The sequence below is a fragment of the Aegilops tauschii genome, chromosome 4 (assembly GCF_002575655.3).
Source record: "Aegilops tauschii subsp. strangulata cultivar AL8/78 chromosome 4, Aet v6.0, whole genome shotgun sequence".
Lineage (NCBI taxonomy): Eukaryota > Viridiplantae > Streptophyta > Magnoliopsida > Poales > Poaceae > Aegilops > Aegilops tauschii.
In genome coordinates this window covers 304890096-304910973 of record NC_053038.3, presented here as the reverse complement: position 1 = coordinate 304910973, position 20878 = coordinate 304890096, and the positions used below count along the sequence as shown (strand labels likewise).

Below are 20878 nucleotides of genomic sequence, written 5' to 3'. Positions count from 1 at the left end.
ATACCCTAAATTGATTAAAACAACAGCAAAAACAATTAATTATACTCCTATTATATTTTATAAAATACTAAACTATTTTAGCTAGGTGCCAAAGTTATTGTGGCAATGGTATAATTAATGATATTATTTTAGGTGCTATTTGAATGTTTTAAAAAACTAAAACAATTTGGGAAATGAAATTAAAACAGAAAAGAAAAATAAGAAAAAGGAAAAGGCTAAACAAAGAAATAAAGTAAAAGAAAAGAAAAACAGAACCCCCACCTCCCACTGGGCCAACCGTGGCCCAGCTGGGCAAAGGCCCAGCCTAGCTAACTCACCCCCTCCTCGCTACAGGAGCAGGGGGGATCGTGGCGGCCATCCATGCCCGTCAGGACCACGCGCCGGCCATCCGGCCTTCCCCCGGCGCCTACTTGTCGTCCTCGACGCCCCAAACCCTAGCCCCCACTCACATCTCTCCTCCTCACCTCACTCTGCTCGCTACAGTAGCCGCCCGAGAACCCCCGTCGCCGCCTTCGCCATGGCCAACCTCGCCTGCACGCACACCGAACTCCCTGACGCCCGAGTTGCTGTCCAGGAGAACCTCTGTGCTTGCCTACTTCGTCTGCACCATCGAGCTCAAGCTGGGACGCCGCCAAGCTCCGGGATCGATCCCGTCTTCTTCCTCGGTTGCCGACGCCTCCCCGGCGAATCCGTCGCCTCTGCTGCTACTAACCCGTCCAACGAGCCTCCGTGAGCTCCTTTGGTGAGCGTCCCCTCCGTTTCCACCTTGCATCGACCTCGATCCACAACGCATGTTGCTGCCCCACCGCCATGTCCGTGTCCATGCACCTCCGCTCCTCACAGCACGCCGCGGCCGCCCCGTGCGCGCCGCACCGTTGCCGCGCTCCCGTCGCGTTCCGGCCTCGCCTCCGGTTGCGGTCCAGCGCGTGTTCGCGTGCCAGCAGCCACGGCCGCGCCCCTGCCCGCGTGCTTGCTGCTGCTCGTGCGCTGCTGCTACTGCCTGCTACCGGCGCTGCTGCTGCTCTTCCTGCTTTGCTGCCGCTGATGCTCTACTACTGTTGCTTGCTACTCTGCTGCCACTCTAGGCTGCTGCCTCTTGCTAGCTGCCGTGCGCTATGTCTACTTGCTAGGGCAGCCGCTGCTTGCAAGTGCAGCTGCTGGAGCGCCATGCACTCTCGCATGTGCGTGCCCAAGCACACTAGTAGTCGGCTTTGGACATGGCCGCTGGGGCTAGTCCCCTGTTTAGATTAGCAAATGATTAGTGGTTAGGTTAGTCTATGTATAGATGACTTGTGGGTCCCCTAGAGATTATAATAACTAACCAAAATCATTTTTGCTACTCTACATGACACCTAGGCCCCACCATCACTATTCATCCATTGACCGGTCAACGTTGACCCAGTCAACTGCTGATTGGGCAGTTGACTGTGCCCACATGTCAGCCTTTGGTGCGCTGCTGGGTGCACAACACCGGGTGCACCTAGCAATTTTCCCATTTATTTTCGAATTACACGTAAATCCAGAAATTTTGAAAATCATTTAAAACTTTGGAAAATCATATAAAATAATCTGTAATTCGGATGAAAATACTTTATACATGAAAGTTGCTCAGAACGACGAGACGAATCCGAATACACAGCCCATTCGTCCGCCACACATCCTTAGCATAGAAAACATGCAACTTTTCCCCTCCGGTTCATGTGTCCGAAAACGCGAAACAGCGGGGATACTTTCCCGAATGTCCCCCCCTTCGCCTGTATCACCTCTTATTGCGTTAGGGCACACCTAGCACCGCTCATTGTCATGTCGTGCTTCGTCATGCATATGTTTGCATTATATTTATTGTTTCTTCCCCCTCTTCGCTCGTTAGACATCGAGACCGACGCCGCTGCTACCCAGTACGACTACGGTGTTGGCGACCCCTCCTTGCCAGAGCAACCAGGCAAGCCCCCCCTAGATCACCAGATACCGCCTATTCCTTCTCTCTACTGCTTGCATTAGAGTAGTGTAGCATGTTACTGCTTTCGGTTAATCCTATTCTGCTGCATAGCCTGTCATTGTTGCTACAGTTGTTACCCTTACCTGCGATCCTAAATGCTTAGTATAGGATGCTAGTGTTCCATCGGTGGCCCTACACTCTTGTCCGTCTGCCATGCTATACTACTGGACCGTGATCACTTCGGGAGGTGATCATGGGCATATGCTATATACTTTATACTGTTACATTACTTATGATACTGTTCGGAGATGGGGGCTGAAGGGGCAGGTGGCTCCATCCCGGTAGAGGTGGGCCTGGGTTCCTGACGGCCCCCGACTGTTACTTTGTGGCAGAGTGACAGGGCAGGTTGAGACTGTTGGGAATCATAGCATAATTTAAAATTTTCCTACGCTCACCAAGATGCATCTATGGAGTCTACTAGCAACGAGGGGAAAGGAGTGCATCTACATACCCTTGTAGATCGCGAGCGAAAGCGTTCCAATGAACGTGGATGACGGAGTCGTACACGTCGTGATCCAAATCACCGATGACCGAGTGCCGAACGGACGGCACCTCCGCGTTCAACACACGTACGGTGCAGCGACGTCTCCTCCTTCTTGATCCAGCAAGGGGGAAGGAGAGGTTGATGGAGATCCAACAGCACGACGGCGTGGTGGTGGATGTAGCGGATCTCCGGCAGGGCTTCGCCAAGCTTCTGCGAGAGAGAGAGAGGTGTTGCAGGGGAGGAGGGAGGCGCCAAAGGCTGTGTCTTACTGCCCTCCCTCCCCCCCTTTATATAGGCCCCCTGGGGGGGCGCCGGCCCCAAGAGATGGGATCTCAAGGGGGGGCGCCGGCCACAAGGGGGGGAAGGGGTGCCTTGCCCCCCAAGGCAAGGGGGAACTCCCCCTAGGGTTCCCAACCCTAGGCGCATGGGGGGAGGCCCAAGGGGGGCGCCCCAGCCCACTAAGGGCTGGTTCCCTTCCACTTTCAGCCCACGGGGCCCTCCGGGATAGGTGGCCCCACCCGGTGGACCCCCGGGACCCTTCCGGTGGTCCCGGTACAATACCGGTAACCCCCGAAACTTTCCCGGTGGCCGAAACTGGACTTCCTATATATAATTCTTCACCTCCGGACCATTCCGGAACCTCTCGTGACGTCCGGGATCTCATCCGGGACTCCGAACAACTTTCGGGTTTCCGCATACATATATCTCTACAACCCTAGCGTCACGGGACCTTAAGTGTGTAGACCCTACGGGTTCGGGAGACATGCAGACATGACCGAGACGCCTCTCCGGTCAATAACCAACAGCGGGATCTCGATACCCATGTTGGCTCCCACATGTTCCACGATGATCTCATCGGATGAACCACGGTGTCGAGGATTCAATCAATCCGTATGCAATTCCCTTTGTCAATCGGTATGTTACTTGCCCGAGATTCGATCGTCGGTATCCCAATACCTTGTTCAATCTCGTTACCGGCAAGTCTCTTTACTCGTACCGCAATGCATGATCCCGTGACTAACGCCTTAGTCACATTGAGCTCATTATGATGATGCATTACCGAGTGGGCCCAGAGATACCTCTCCGTCACACGGAGTGACAAATCCCAGTCTCGATCCGTGCCAACCCAACAGACACTTTCGGAGATACCCGTAGTGCACCTTTATAGGCACCCAGTTACGTTTTGACGTTTGGCACACCCAAAGCACTCACTACGGTATCCGGGAGTTGCACGATCTCATGGTCTAAGGAAAAGATACTTGACATTGGAAAAGCTCTAGCAAACGAAACTACACGATCTTTTATGCTATGCTTAAGATTGGGTCTTGTCCATCACATCATTCTCCTAATGATGTGATCCCGTTATCAATGACATCCAATGTCCATAGTCAGGAAACCATGACTATCTGTTGATCAACGAGCTAGTCAACTAGAGGCTTACTAGGGACAGGTTGTGGTCTACGTATTCACACATGTATTACGATTTCCGGACAATACAATTATAGCATGAATAATAGACAATTACCATGAACAAAGAAATATAATAATAACCATTTATTATTGCCTCTAGGGCATATTTCCAACAGTCTCCCACTTGCACTAGAGTCAATAATCTAGTTACATTGTGATGAATCGAACACCCATTGTGTCCTGGTGTTGATCATGTTTTGTCCTAGGGAGAGGTTTAGTCAACGGATCTGCTACATTCAGGTCCATGTGTACTTTACAAATATCTATGTCTCCATTTTGAACACTTTCACGAATGGAGTTGAAGCGACGCTTGATATGCCTGGTCTTCCTGTGAAACCTGGGCTCCTTCGCAAGGGCAATAGCTCCAGTGTTGTCACTGAAGAGAGTCATTGGGCCCGACGCATTGGGAATCACCCCTAGGTCGGTAATGAACTCCTTCATCCAGACTGCTTCCTGTGCTGCCTCCGAGGCTGCCATGTACTCCGCTTCACATGTAGATCCCGCCACGACGCTTTGCTTGCAACTGCACCAGCTTACTATTCCTCCATTCAAAATATACATGTATCCGGTCTGTGACTTCGAGTCATCCAGATCTGTGTCGAAGCTAGCGTTGACGTAACCCTTTATGACGAGCTCTTCGTCACCTCCATAAACGAGAAACATATCCTTAGTCCTCTTCAGGTACTTCAGGATATTCTTGACCGCTGTCCGGTGTTCCTTGCCGGGATTACTTTGATACCTTCCTACCAAACTTACGGCAAGGTTTACATCAGGTCTGGTACACAGCATGGCATACATAATAGACCCTATGGCCGAGGCATAGGGGATGACACTCATCTCTTCTATATCTTCTGCCGTGGTCGGGCATTGAGCCGTGCTCAATTGCACACCTTGCAATACAGGCAAGAACCCCTTCTTGGACTGATCCATACTGAACTTCTTCAATATCTTGTCAAGGTATGTACTCTGTGAAAGACCAATGAGGCGTCTTGATCTATCTCTATAGATCTTGATGCCTAATATATAAGCAGCTTCTCCAAGGTCCTTCATTGAAAAACACTTATTCAAATAGGCCTTTATACTTTCCAAGAATTCTATATCATTTCCCATCAATAGTATGTCATCCACATATAATATGAGAAATGCTACAGAGCTCCCACTCACTTTCTTGTAAACACAGGCTTCTCCATAAGTCTGTGTAAACCCAAACGCTTTGATCATCTCATCAAAGCGAATGTTCCAACTCCGAGATGCTTGCACCAGCCCATAGATTGAGCGCTGGAGTTTGCACACTTTGTTAGCATTCTTAGGATCGACAAAACCTTCCGGCTGCATCATATACAACTCTTCCTTAAGGAAGCCGTTAAGGAATGCCGTTTTGACGTCCATCTGCCATATCTCATAATCATAGTATGCGGCAATTGCTAACATGATTCGGACGGACTTCAGCTTCGCTACGGGTGAGAAAGTCTCATCGTAGTCAACCCCTTGAACTTGTCGATAACCCTTAGCGACAAGTCGAGCTTTGTAGATGGTCACATTACCATCCGCGTCCGTCTTCTTCTTAAAGATCCATTTGTTTTCTATGGCTCGCCGCTCATCGGGCAAGTCAGTCAAAGTCCATACTTTGTTTTCATACATGGATTCTATCTCGGATTTCATGGCTTCTTGCCATTTGTCGGAATCCGGGCCCGCCATCGCTTCTTCATAGTTCGAAGGTTCACCGTTGTCTAACAACATGATTTCCAGGACAGGGTTGCCATACCACTCTGGTGCGGAACGTGTCCTTGTGGACCTACGAAGTTCAGTAACTTGATCCGAAGCTTCATGATCATCATCATTAACTTCCTCCCCAGTCGGTGTAGGCACCACAGGAACATTTTCCCACGCCGCGCTACTTTCCGGTTCGGAAGGGGTGACTATCACCTCATCAAGTTCCACTTTCCTCCCACTCAATTCTTTCGAGAGAAACTCCTTCTCCAGAAAGGACCCGTTCTTGGCAACGAAGATCTTGCCTTCGGATCTGAGGTAGAAGGTATACCCAATAGTTTCCTTAGGGTATCCTATGAAGACGCATTTTTCCGATTTGGGTTCGAGCTTTTCAGGTTGAAGTTTCTTGACATAAGCATCGCATCCCCAAACTTTTAGAAACGACAGCTTAGGTTTCTTCCCAAACCATAATTCATACGGTGTCGTCTCAACGGATTTCGACGGAGCCCTATTTAAAGTGAATGCGGCAGTCTCTAAATCATAACCCCAAAATGAGAGCGATAAGTCGGTAAGAGACATCATAGATCGCACCATATCCAATAGAGTGCGATTACGACGTTCGGACACACCATTTCTCTGAGGTGTTCCAGGCGGCGTGAGTTGTGAAACTATTCCACATTTCCTTAAGTGTGCACCAAACTCGTGACTTAAATATTCTCCACCACGATCTGATCGTAGGAATTTTATTCTCCTGTCACGTTGATTCTCAACCTCACTCTGAAATTCTTTGAACTTTTCAAAGGTTTCAGACTTGTGTTTCATCAGGTAGACATATCCATATCTACTTAAATCATCAGTGAGAGTGAGAACATAACGATATCCTCCGCGAGCCTCAACACTCATTGGACCACACACATCGGTATGTATGATTTCCAATAAGTTGGTTGCTCGCTCCATTGTTCCGGAGAACGGAGTCTTGGTCATCTTACCCATGAGGCATGGTTCGCACGTGTCAAATGATTCGTAATCAAGAGACTCCAAAAGTCCATCTGCATGGAGCTTCTTCATGCGCTTGACACCAATGTGACCAAGGCGGCAGTGCCACAAGTATGTGGGACTATCGTTATCAACTTTACATCTTTTGGTACTCACATTATGAACATGTGTAACATCACGTTCGAGATTCATCAAAAATAAACCATTGACCAGCGGGGCATGACCATAAAACATATCTCTCAAATAAATAGAACAACCATTATTCTCGGATTTAAATGAGTAGCCATCTTGAATTAAACGAGATCCAGATACAATGTTCATGCTCAAAGCTGGCACTAAATAACAATTATTGAGGTTTAAAACTAATCCCGTGGGTAGATGCAGAGGTAGCGTGCCGACGGCGATCACATCGACCTTGGAACCATTCTCGACGCGCATCGTCACCTCGTCCTTTTCCAGTCTCCGTTTATTCCGTAGTTCCTGTTTTGAGTTACAAATATGAGCAACCGCACCGGTATCAAATACCCAGGAGCTACTACGAGTACTGGTAAGGTACACATCAATTACTTGTATATCACATATACCTTGGGTGTTGCCGGCCTTCTTCTTGTCCGCTAAATATTTGGGGCAGTTCCGCTTCCAGTGACCACTTCCCTTGCAATAAAACCACTCAGTCCCGGGCTTGGGTCCATTCTTTGACTTCTTCCCAGTAACTGGTTTACCAGGCGCGGCAACTCCCTTGCCGTCCTTCTTGAAGTTCTTCTTACCCTTGCCCTTCTTGAACTTGGTGGTTTTATTCACCATCAACACTTGATGTTCTTTTCTGATCTCCCCTTCCGCTGATTTCAGCATTGAATATACCTCGGGAATGGTCTTTTCCATCCCCTGCATATTGTAGTTCATCACAAAGCTCTTGTAGCTTGGTGGAAGCGACTGGAGGATTCTGTCAATGACCGCGTCATCCGGGAGATTAACTCCCAGCTGAGACAAGCGGTTGTGCAACCCAGACATTCTGAGTATGTGCTCACTAACAGAACTGTTCTCCTCCATTTTACAGCTGAAGAACTTGTCGGAGACATCATATCTCTCGACCCGGGCATGAGCTTGAAAAACCAGTTTCAGCTCCTCGAACATCTCATATGCTCCATGTTTCTCAAAACGCTTTTGGAGACCCGGTTCTAAGCTGTAAAGCATGCCACACTGAATGAGGGAGTAATCATCAGCACGTGATTGCCAAGCGTTCATAGCGTCTTGGTTCTGTGGGATTGGTGCATCACCTAGCGGTGCTTCTAAGACATAATCTTTCTTGGCTACTATGAGGATGAGCCTCAGGTTCCGGACCCAGTCCGTATAATTGCTGCCATCATCTTTCAGCTTGGTTTTCTCTAGGAACGCGTTGAAATTGAGGACAACGTTGGCCATTTGATCTACAAGACATAGTGTAAAGATTTTAGACTAAGTTCATGATAATTGAGTTCATCTAATCAAATTATTTAATGAACTCCCACTCAGATAGACATCCCTCTCGTCATCTAAGTGAAACATGATCCGAGCTTAACTAGGCCGTGTCCGATCATCACGTGAGACGGACTAGTCAAGATCGGTGAACATCTCCATGTTGATCGTATCTTCTATACGACTCATGCTCGACCTTTCGGTCCTCCGTGTTCCGAGGCCATGTTTGTACATGCTAGGCTCGTCAAGTCAACCTAAGTGTATTGCGTGTGTTCCGAGGCCATGTCTGTACATGCTAGGCTCGTCAACACCCATTGTATTCGAACGTTAGAATCTATCACACCCGATCATCACGTGGTGCTTCGAAACAACGAACCTTCGCAACGGTGCACAGTTAGGGTGAACACTTTCTTGAAATTATTATAAGGGATCATCCTACTTGCTACCATCGTTCTAAGCAAATAAGATGCAAAAACATGATAAACATCACATGCAATCAAATAGTGACATGATATGGCCAATATCATCATGCTCCTTTGATCTCCATCTTCGGGGCACCATGATCATCTTTGTCACCGGCATGACACCATGATCTCCATCATTGTGTCTTCATGAAGTCGTCACGCCAACGATTACTTCTACTTCTATGGCTAACACGTTTAGCAACAAAGTAAAGTAATTTACATGGCGTTATTCAATGACACGCAGGTCATGCAAAATAATAAAGACAACTCCTATGGCTCCTGCCGGTTGTCATGCTCATCGACATGCAAGTCGTGATTCCTATTACAAGAATATGATCAATCTCATACATCACATATATCATTCATCACATCTTCTGGCCATATCACATCACATAGCACTTGCTGCAAAAACAAGTTAGACGTCCTCTAATTGTTGTTGCAAGTTTTTACGTGGTTTGTAGGTTTCTAGCAAGAACGTTTCTTACCTACGTATGACCACAACGTGATTTGCCAATTTCTATTTACCCTTCATAAGGACCCTTTTCATCGAATCCGTTCCGACTAAAGTAGGAGAGACAGACACCCGCTAGCCACCTTATGCATCTAGTGCATGTCAGTCGGTGGAACCTGTCTCACGTAAGTGTACGTGTAAGGTCGGTCCGGGCCGCTTCATCCTACAATGCCGCCGAAACAAGAAAAGACTAGTAGCGGCAAGAAGAATTGGCAAACTCAACGCCCACAACTACTTTGTGTTCTACTCGTGCATAGTAACTACGCATAGACCTGGCTCATGATGCCACTGTTGGGAATCATAGCATAATTTAAAATTTTCCTACGCTCACCAAGATGCATCTATGTAGTCTACTAGCAACGAGGGGAAAGGAGTGCATCTACATACCCTTGTAGATCGCGAGCGGAAGCGTTCCAATGAACGTGGATGACGGAGTCGTACTCGCCGTGATCCAAATCACCGATGACCGAGTGCCGAACGGACGGCACCTCCGCGTTCAACACACGTACGGTGCAGCGACGTCTCCTCCTTCTTGATCCAGCAAGGGGGAAGGAGAGGTTGATGGAGATCCAACAGCACGACGACGTGGTGGTGGATGTAGCGAGTCTCCGGCAGGGCTTCGCCAAGCTTCTGCGAGAGAGAGAGAGAGGTGTTGCAGGGGAGGAGGGAGGCGCCAAAGGCTGTGTCTTACTGCCCTCCCTCCCCCCTTTATATAGGCCCCCTGGGGGGCACCGGCCCCAAGAGATGGGATCTCAAGGGGGGGGGGGGGCGGCGGCCACAAGGGGGGGAAGGGGTGCCTTGCCCCCCAAGGCAAGGGGGAACTCCCCCCTAGGGTTCCCAACCCTAGGCGCATGGGGGGAGGCCCAAGGGGGGCGCCCCAGCCCACTAAGGGCTGGTTCCCTTCCACTTTCAGCCCACGGGGCCCTCCGGGATAGGTGGCCCCACCCGGTGGACCCCCGGGACCCTTCCGGTGGTCCCGGTACAATACCGGTAACCCCCGAAACTTTCCCGGTGGCCGAAACTGGACTTCCTATATATAATTCTTCACCTCCGGACCATTCCGGAACCTCTCGTGACGTCCGGGATCTCATCCGGGACTCCGAACAACTTTCGGGTTTCCGCATACATATATCTCTACAACCCTAGCGTCACCGGACCTTAAGTGTGTAGACCCTACGGGTTCGGGAGACATGCAGACATGACCGAGACGCCTCTCCGGTCAATAACCAACAGCGGGATCTCGATACCCATGTTGGCTCCCACATGTTCCACGATGATCTCATCGGATGAACCACGGTGTCGAGGATTCAATCAATCCGTATGCAATTCCCTTTGTCAATCGGTATGTTACTTGCCCGAGATTCGATCGTCGGTATCCCAATACCTTGTTCAATCTCGTTACCGGCAAGTCTCTTTACTCGTACCGCAATGCATGATCCCGTGACTAACGCCTTAGTCACATTGAGCTCATTATGATGATGCATTACCGAGTGGGCCCAGAGATACCTCTCCGTCACACGGAGTGACAAATCCCAGTCTCGATCCGTGCCAACCCAACAGACACTTTCGGAGATACCCGTAGTGCACCTTTATAGTCACCCAGTTACGTTGTGACGTTTGGCACACCCAAAGCACTCCTACGGTATCCGGGAGTTGCACGATCTCATGGTCTAAGGAAAAGATACTTGACATTGGAAAAGCTCTAGCAAACGAAACTACACGATCTTTTATGCTATGCTTAAGATTGGGTCTTGTCCATCACATCATTCTCCTAATGATGTGATCCCGTTATCAATGACATCCAATGTCCATAGTCAGGAAACCATGACTATCTGTTGATCAACGAGCTAGTCAACTAGAGGCTTACTAGGGACAGGTTGTGGTCTACGTATTCACACATGTATTACGATTTCCGGACAATACAATTATAGCATGAATAATAGACAATTACCATGAACAAAGAAACATAATAATAACCATTTATTATTGCCTCTAGGGCATATTTCCAACAGAGACCACCTAGGAGAGAGGTGGGCCTGGCCCTGATTGGCGTCCGCGGTTACTTCAAAATAACACACTTAACGTGATCTTGGTATTTGATCTGAGTTGGGTCGTTGACCTTATACGCACTAACAGCCACGTGGGACAAGATATGGGCAACCGGCGTCGTGGTATCAGCCGAAGCCTTCGTGACGTCAGCGACTGAGCGGCGTGCGCCGGACTGGACCGTAAGCCTGCTCTTGTATTAAGGGGGCTAGGTCTGCTTCCGGCCGCCCTCGCAACGTGCAGGTGTGCAATGGGCCCAGACCCCTGCGCCATAAGATTTAGACCGACGTGCTGACCTCTCTGTTGTGGCTAGGTAGGGCTGCGACGTGCTGATCTTCCGAGGCCGGGCATGACCCAGGAAAGTGTGTCCGGCCAAAGGGGATCGAGCGTGTCGGGTAATGTGGTGCACCCCTGCAGGGAAGTTGATCTATTCGAATAGCCGTGTCCACGGTAACAGGCGACTCGGAGTTGTACCTTGACCTTATGACAACTAGAACCGGATACTTAATAAAACACACCCTTCCAAGTGCCAGATATAACCCGGTGATTGCTCTCACACAGGGCGACAAGGAGAGGATCGCCGGGTAGGATTATGCTATGCGATAATACTTGGTGAACTTACCATCTACTCTCTTCTACATGCTGCAAGATGGAGGCTCCCAGAAGCGTAGTCTTCGACAGGACTAGCTATGCCCCTCTTATTCTGACATTTTGCAGTACAGTCCACCGATATTGGCCCTTTACACAGATACCCATGCATATGTAGTGTAGATTCTTATTTGCGAGTACTTTGGATGAGTACTCACGGTTGCTTTTCTCCCTCTTTCCCCCCTTTCCATTCTACCTGGTTGTCGCAACCTGATGCCGGAGCCCAGGAGCCAGACGCCACCGTCGACGACGACTCCTACTACACTGGAGGTGCCTACTACTACGTGCAGGCCACTGCCAATGACCAGGAGTAGTTTAGGAGGATCCCAGGCAGGAGGCCTGCGCCTCTTTCGATCTGTATCCCAGTTTGTGCTAGCTATCTTATGGCAACTTGTTTAACTTATGTCTGTACTCAGATATTGTTGCTTCCGCTGACTCGTCTATGATCGAGCACTTGTATTTGAGCCCTCGAGGCCCCTGGCTTGTATTATGATGCTTGTATGACTTATTTATGTTTTAGAGTTGTGTTGTGATATCTTCCCGTGAGTCCCTGATCTTGATCGTACATGTTTGCGTGCATGATTAGTGTATGATTGAATCGGGGGCGTCACACATAGGACTAGATCGAGCTACAATTCGAGGGGTAACTACTATAACGGTCGTCATAGGAAGTTACTTAAGCATAACCCTAACCATAGCCTTAACCCTAACCATAACATTAAACCTAACCCTAACAAAACCCTAAATGATACTCCCTCCGTTCCAAAATAGATGACCCAACTTTGTACTAACTTTAGTACAAAGTTAATACAAAGTTGGGTCATCTATTTTGGAACGGAGGGAGTAGTCCTTAGTACCCAAACAATGCTAGTCACACAATACATTGTCAAAGCAGAAACATTACCCTAAATGCATCATATACATTGATTTCACCACAACAAAATCATGAACTAGGGTTTGCAACAAATGAGCAAAATACATGATTCCAACCGGCCAAATGAAGGGGAGTGAGGGAGGTACCTTGGGTGATGAAAGTGCTCCCGATCCACCGGACAAATCTCAAGCAAATGAGTGAGATTTGAGAAGCCTTGTGTGAGGAGAAGAGGGGAGAAGATGCCTTGAGCTCGGAAGAGTGAGAATGGGGAATGTGGGTGAATGGGTGGGTGGGGGAGCATAGCCCCCACCCCTCACAACCTTATCCAGGACCCTACCGCCAGAGTCCCTGGCGGTAGGATGTCTAGTCCTACCGCCGTAGAGGGCGACGATAGGTTCCTTTGCCACGTCAGCGGCCGTTAACGTCCAAACGGCTGTCTAGGGCACCTACCGCCCGAATGGGCGGCGGTAGCCTGTGTAACGCTACTGCCAGGGCCGGCGACGGTAGCAAAAAGATCAAATTCCGAAAAAAAATTAGACTAGGGTCAAGGGTCAGATCATGCTAAAGTATGCGAAAATGGTCAAAACACGAAATTTAGCTTTATGGAGTTGGGCTAATGCCCAAACAGCCCCTTGGTGGATGTCCACAGCTGTCCATAGGCAGACCGGCGAAGGTCGCGGGCGAGATCCACCGGTCGGCCCTGTGTGGCTGCGCCGATAGACACGCACAAGCATGCGCACGTGCCGATCCCGGCTCCGCCCCTAGTAGAAGAGAACAAGGAGAAGAAGGTGGCGCGTCCGGTCGTCCCTCCCCGTGAGCGGAGCGCTCCGCTCACATGCACATGCATGCCCATCCCCTCCTTCCCTTCCTTCCCAGTCTCATCTCACAGTCCCAGATCCCAGTCCAGCCCCACCTCTTAAAATCCAGACCAAACCCGAACGCTACAGGAAAACACACAGGCGCAGCAGCAGCAGCAGCAGCAGCCGCCGCCGCCTGCGCGCCCTATCTACAGCTCCTCCCCCAATCCCTGGCCCTGCCCGGCCACTCCAGCGCCCAATGCAGCAGCCCAAACCCGCCGATCCGCCGGGCCGCCCCTTCCCGCCGCCTTCCCCGTCGATGGCGGCGGCGGCCACGGCCATGCGCGGGGCGCACCACCGCCGCGCCAGATCTGAGGTCGCCTTCCGCCTCCCGGACGACCTCGACATCGGCGGTGGCGCCGACGGCGACGGCTCCGCGGGCTTCGACGAGATCGGCTCCGAGGACGACCTCTTCTCCACATTCATGGACATCGAGAAGATCTCCTCCGGCCCCGCCGCGGGCTCAGACCGCGACCGCGACCGCGCCGCTGAGACCTCCTCCCCGCCGCGCCCCAAGCACCGCTACAGCAGCTCCGTCGACGGCTCCGGCCTCTTCTCCGCTGCCGGCAGCGCTGCGCGGAGGGACGCCGCTGCCGCCCAAGCGCTGGCCGATGTCCTGGAGGCCAAGAAGGCCATGTCCCCCGAGCAGCTCGCCGAGCTCGCAGCCATTGACCCCAAGCGCGCCAAAAGGTCCCCATCTCCCCCACACTCCGATGCTCAATCTTACTTGCGCTAGTGTCAGTTAGTACGGATACTACAGATCAACTTCTTTCGTTCCTGCTACTAGGTGGCAGGCAATGGCGTGAGGCATTCAAGGACAATTATCGTTTTTTAAGGGAAATGCCTTGAGCTTAGGGAAAATATGCGCATTTGCGGCTTAATTTGTTTCTTTGTGCATAGCGTACTGTTTGTTTCTTTGCGCATTGTGTTGGATGGTTGGTTGGCAGGTGGGAAGTTAAGGTGGTGGTTCTTTAGCGTTTGGTTGGTGGGATTTTGGATAACTACTTATTTCTGTGTCATGTCGCATGCTTTAAAACGCCTTCTGCGGGGTGCTGGGCAGTTGGCGGGTCTACGAACATCTTCAGTACAATACTGGGTAGCTGTAATTCGCTTAATTCTTTACCTGCAAGTCTTGCAGTGTGCTGATATGTGAATTGGTTTGGAGAACTGGATTGTTATGGAGTACTTAGTTGCGATGCTTGGAAAGGTAATCCTATAGTCAAAAGAAAATTAAAGACTAGCCACCCATGCAAACTTATTGTAACCAATTGTATGTATTTGTGTGAGTTGATAGTGAAAGCAAGTAGGAGACCAATGATAGGATAGCTAATGCATGCCTTTTTTTTTCCTTTCTCACCTACATTTCTCCGTTGAAATAGTTCAGGTTAATAACAGTCAATCAAATTAGAGAAAATTACATCACATTGACTAAAACCAATTTCGTAGCTGTAAACAGTTGGGGTCTTCATTTCTAAAAATCACACTTCCTTCTAAACATCTGGTGCAGCAGTTAGTCTTTTCAATATTGTGGAGACGTTACCAGTGATAATCTTTAACAGTACTTCCTCTGGTTTTACATTTAATATCTCCATCTCCACTACTAGTAGTAGTATTAAACAAGCGAGTTGTGGCAGAACATTGAATATCAGACCTTCGTTATCTTAGATCCAATGGCCTACATTTCTCCAATGACGTTGTAGCAATTAAAGCACCTTAAATCTCAATCAAAGCACCGTGCATTCCAAAAAAACAGTGGTATCAATCAATCAAATCACCGTAATTAGTATTCTAAAAAATAAACCACCATAACTAGCATTCCAAAAATGTAAATCACCTTAATTAGCATGCCAAAACAAACATCTTATCCCTGCAAAAAACATCGTAATTTGGGATGTTTTCAAATCAGTCGACTTGATCCCCAAACCAGAACCCTGTAAGCCGCGAACTGTGCCACCGCTGGCGTCTCACCACTATTGCCGATTAAAATCAGAAACTTCTAAATTTTGGATCATGTGTTGCACATACATAACTACCAGTAGTAATTTCTAACTATACAGCTTAAGGCATTGTCTAATTATGTTGAGTTGTGCTATGCGCCTATGCCCCCAAATCTTTTACATGCAAGACGTTTTTCTTCTAAAAAATTCAAAACAGCTGTAACCTTGTGTTAACTCTCTGAGTTTGTAACCATGCAGAATTCTAGCAAACAGGCAATCTGCGGCTAGATCAAAAGAAAGGAAGGCTCGTTATATGACAGAACTTGAGCGGAAGGTTCAAACTCTTCAGACTGAAGCGACCACTCTCTCAGCTCAGCTCACGCTATTTCAGGTATCATTTCCCATTTTCCATCTGTCTGTTGTATCATTGGTATCAGGCCCAGTAAGTTTATCTAGTTTATTGTAGTGAGAACACTGTAATGGCAATATGCAATATAACATATTTCCTTTAAGCAAGCTGGCTATATCAGCTACCAGATCACAGCTCGTTGCAAATTGCATCTGGCTTCCTTGGATGTATGGACTAGGGCTATTGCATATGTTGTGATCAATCTAAACATCCATTGGATTGTACTACCTCTGTACCATAATATAAGACGCTTTTGCAGTTCTATTTGAGCTGCAAAAACGTTTTATATTATGGTACGGAGGGAGTATATGGTTGTGTGTACATTTGGAGAGTTAATCCTGATTCTCTGCATGCGAGAATAAATAATTGTGTTAATATTGGCTTTGACCATCTCGTTCTAGCGGTTGGTATATTTTTATGCTGTTGACTATTGAAGGTGTATCATGTTTCTAGGTTGCTGTGCTGCTGAGTTGAATTACTTGAGGCCCGTTAAACATTGTGTTTTATTCCCTTGCAGAGAGATACAACTGGGCTTTCTTCAGAAAATGCAGAGCTCAAGATAAGGTTGCAGGCCATGGAGCAGCAGGCTCAACTGCGTGATGGTAAGCATTTTAGATAAATAATCATTGTGCAGTTTGCAGTTTAATACTTATCAGTAACATAACTAATTAGAGAACTGGCAATCATTTTGGAAGTGATATGTCATCCCAAGCCATCATTGTTTCCTGGCTTGCTCACTCTGTTTAATGCTATAAGTCAATCTAGGCTTCTAGTTTTTCCATTGCTTCAATCTTTGTTCCTGGTGAAGATAAATTTGACATTATCTTTGTCATTCGATGCCCTTTGCTTTTTGCAATATTCTGCCTGTGATTTATCATTTTCTCTCTTGGCATGACACCCAGAACAGGGTTAAAGTTGGTTTTGTCAAATTACCGCATATTTTGAATCTTATTTACGAGTTACGATCTGTGGTACATAGTGATTTATATTGGACCAATGTAGAACAAAGTGGTGACTGCAGTTTGCATTTGTTAGAATACATGCCTATGCAGTACTCCCTCCGTCCGGAAATACTTGACATCAACATGAATAAAAGGGGATGTATCTAGATGTATTTTAGTTCTAGATACATCCCATTTTATCCATTTTGATGACAAGTATTTTCGGACGGAGGGAGTATGTTGTAACAAAACCTGGTATATTGTGCAGCTCTGAATGACGCACTGAAGCAGGAAGTGGAGAGGCTCAAGATGGCTACGGGTGAGATGTCAAATTCCAGTGATGCATATAGCGTGGGATTGCAACATGTCCTATACAACTCGTCCTTCTTCCCACAGTCCCAGCAAAACACAGCCCAGCACCAGGGGGGCGCCCGGTTTCCACCCCCATTCCACCCACCTCATCCTAATGTACCAAACCATCAGATGCTATCCCACCCAAACACGCTGTCAGATATCATGCAACAAGATCATCTTGCGCGGCTCCAGGGTTTGGACATCAGCAAAGGGCATCCAGTTGTGAAGTCAGAGAGCAGCTCGATCTCTGCCAGCGAAAGCAGCAGTACATTCTAACCATGCCTACGCCTACCCTGATCGAGCCCTCAGTTTCATTAGGTTCCTTTGTTCATAGCCTCTGACATCCTTGTGCTGTTTCTGGTCCTGTAAACTTATTTTTTCATTCCATTTGTTCCATTTTAGTTGAAATTCGTTGTAATCTCAGTTGCTGATTTTTGTAGACACAATCCCTGGGTTCCTCCCACCCGTTTGTTCCGGGTTCATTTTCTGCGTGCGTGATAGGTTGTTTGGGATTATATTGGGGAACTGGGAGGGGCTTCCTCCCAGAATACCGTGTTGCTGTTGTTGGGACTGACTATTTTTGCGTCAGAACAGTTTGAATTTGTGATGTTCATCATTGTACGCTTGTGGAGCTAGTTTTTCCTGCTTTATAATACACGGTTGTTTATCGGTCCAATGTTCATTCAGTCTTGATATTCTTTATATAGTGTCTTTAAAATAAATATTGTCACAGCTAATGCAGTGAAGATAGAATTGCTTTCTCAGATGTACATATATATAGACCAAGCGGCCAGCTTGGTAAGCTACCAAGAAAATTTTGCAATCAAAGATGTACATATATAGGAGGGGGTTGCTCATGCCCAAATTAGCCAATACAATAACTATCATCCAGTGGATGACTATACAAGTATACACATGACTTGTAAAACATGTATTTATTGGACATATAGAATAATGTTCTCTGGAATTCATTATTTTGGAGTACACACAACAAAATATTATGGATTGTTATGTGACGGCTAGCTGACTCACCAAATTAGTGACAATAAACCTTCTTGGCTTTGGATGCGGGAGTTTGAGATGAGGTGGTAGGGCATCTCCAACGCGCACCAAGTCGCTTCCAAAATGTCTGGACTGGATGGTTCACACATTTTTAGGTCTCCAACGTGGTCGTCCATGTTGGGCTGTACCGTCTAGACGCTCAAAATCCCCACGTCGGCCCAAATCGTGGGGTGGTATAGCCCCCAAGATGCGATTCTATCCTAATCACGTGATGAATTCATGATTGGGGCACAACCGCATTCCGAGCGCATAGCAAAGTGGATATGATTACAACATACCATGTACTGAATAGATGAGAATACACATCATACAGAAGAGCAGGATCCGACTATGGATGAAATCAAACGAAAAAGAAGAACGACATCCACCCTGCTAAACCCAGGCTCCCCGACCCGGAACCTATCCCTTGATCGAAGAAGAAGAAGAACTCCAAAAGCAACCAAGCATCGCTCTCACGTCAGATCATCACATTACCTGTACCTACATCTGTTGTTGTAGTAATCTATGAGCCACGAGGACTCAGCAATCCCATTACCATAGGTATCAAGACTAGCAAAGCTTAATGGGTATGGAATGGATAAGTGATGAGGTTGCAGCAAGCGACTAAGCATTGTATGGTGGCTAACTTACGACGACAAGAATAAGATGAGAAACTACGCAACGGTCGCAAACTAGTAATGATCAAGAAGTGATGCTGAACTACTTACGTTAAAACATAACCCCACCGTGTTCTCTTCTCAACTCACTCGAAAAGAGACCGTCATGGTTACGCACGCAGTTGGTGTATTTTTAATTCAGATCTGGTGTCAAGTTCTCTACAACCGGATATTAAAAACTCCCATCTGCCACATAACCGCGGGCACGGCTCTCGAAAGTTTATACCCTGCAGGGGTGTCCCAACTTATCCCATGACAAGCTCACGATCTGCAGAGACAATCCTCCATCGCGGGACATCCGATCAGACTCGGGATCCCGGTGCACAAGACATTTCGACAATGGTAAAACTAGTCTAGCAAGACCTCCCGGCGTGCCGACACCCTGATAGTAGCCGCGCGTATATCGTCTCAGGCCACGACCGGATAGGTCAGCCTACGAGTAAAACCAGAACCTCGGGTTGCCCCATGGTGGCCCCGCAGTCTGCCCGTTTGGGACCAACACCATCAGCACTGGCCCCCATGTATTATGTTCAAAAGAATCCTCGGGGACGCGACCTCCTATGCCAATTAATTAATTATCAGGTTTATTATGTTGGGCAAATGTTAAAACCAATGTTGGGCCTTGCTGGAAGAGTTTTATTCAAAGCGAACTGTCAAGAGGGGCCCATGAACCCTCATCATGTTAGGGACGCAAATCAAGGAACATAACACCGGTATGACGGAAACTAAGGCAACAAGAGTGGAACAAAACACTAGGAAAAAGGCCGAGCTTTCCACCCTTTACCAAGTATATATGTGCATTAATTAAATAAGAGATACTGTGACATTCCAAGATATCCATGTCCCAACATGGAACAAACGGCAAATGCACCTGCAACTAGCAACGCTATAAGAGGGGCTGAGCAAAGCGGTAACATAGCCAAACAATGGTTCGCTAGGAAGGGTGAAAAGCTTAAAGGTTGTTTCATGGCATATTGGGAGGCTTGATAAACAAGTGGTAAGTAGCGCGACATAGCGATAGCATCGGGACAACTAGCAAAGCAAGATAGTAGTGGTATCCAGGGTAACGGTCATTTTGCCTGAGATCCCGCTAGGAAGAAGACCGAATCCATGAAGAAGACGAACGGACGTAGTCGAACGGATCCTCACAATCGCAACATATCGGAACTATCGAGAAGAAGCAAAGAACTTGGTAAACAAACATATCAGAACCATGGCATGATGCACAATCATGTATGATGCATGTCCATTTAAATAGTGCATGGCATGGCAAAGTCCAACAAACAATACTACAAGTTAAGTGGAGCATAAGTAAACCAACTATCTAGGCTACTTAGTTCGCTCTCGTTAAAGCTACTCAACAATATTAAATGGTGGTTAACATGGCAAGAGGTGAAGCATAAGTAAACCAACTATCTAGGCTATTTTAAATGAGGCCGGAACAACAAACAACAATTCTGGTAAATCCACACATGTCATTTAGCAGTTTAATGCAAACAACAATTTTAAACATTTTTAATGTTGTTATCATGATGCGGATGACATATACAAGTTTTATGCAATTTTATGCAAATGTTGACATGAGCATGTTATGAAGCATTTGGTCACCATGGCAGAACGAAAGGGGTGCCACGGCATGGACAACGGAAATGGTGCCACGACAACATTCCGATGATCTAACAACTCGTTGAGATACCAGTGCAAAAGTGCAAGTGTGCGGATGTGCGGAACATGCTAGAGATGGTGGGGTGATCCCGGTTACCAGGTTCCCACGGGTCGACGGCATGGCAAACGAGGAGGAACTTGCAATGACAACTCGGACACGGTGCAAACACGAGCATCTCATACAACACACATGCATTTGTCCGCGGGCGTCGTCTCGGGGTTATACCTTCGAAGCGTGCATTTCGAGGTGGGCGGGTTTGATGCGGTGTAGGGGAAGTAGACGGTCTCGGGACCGTCGTAGTGGAAGTAGTGGTACACATTCTAGAAGCGGCAACCACGA

At 47.8% G+C, this 20878-nt stretch overlaps 1 protein-coding gene and 1 long non-coding RNA gene across 2 annotated transcripts; both read left to right on the top strand.

Annotated features, from left to right (window-relative positions):
• Positions 1–454: 454 nt before the first annotated feature.
• LOC141021514 (uncharacterized) lies at positions 455–12324 on the top strand. Its single transcript, XR_012182832.1, has 2 exons — positions 455–742; positions 12011–12324. It is a non-coding gene; the product is annotated as an uncharacterized lncRNA (long non-coding RNA).
• Positions 12325–13457: 1133 nt separating this feature from the next.
• Positions 13458–17771, top strand: LOC109761470 (transcription factor RF2b). The gene is made up of 4 exons (XM_020320284.4): positions 13458–14204; positions 15710–15842; positions 16378–16462; positions 17070–17771. The coding sequence occupies exons 1-4, from the start codon at positions 13714–13716 to the stop codon at positions 17429–17431; spliced, it is 1071 nt and encodes a 356-aa protein (XP_020175873.1). The 5' UTR covers positions 13458–13713; the 3' UTR covers positions 17432–17771.
• The last annotated feature ends 3107 nt before the right edge of the window (positions 17772–20878 follow it).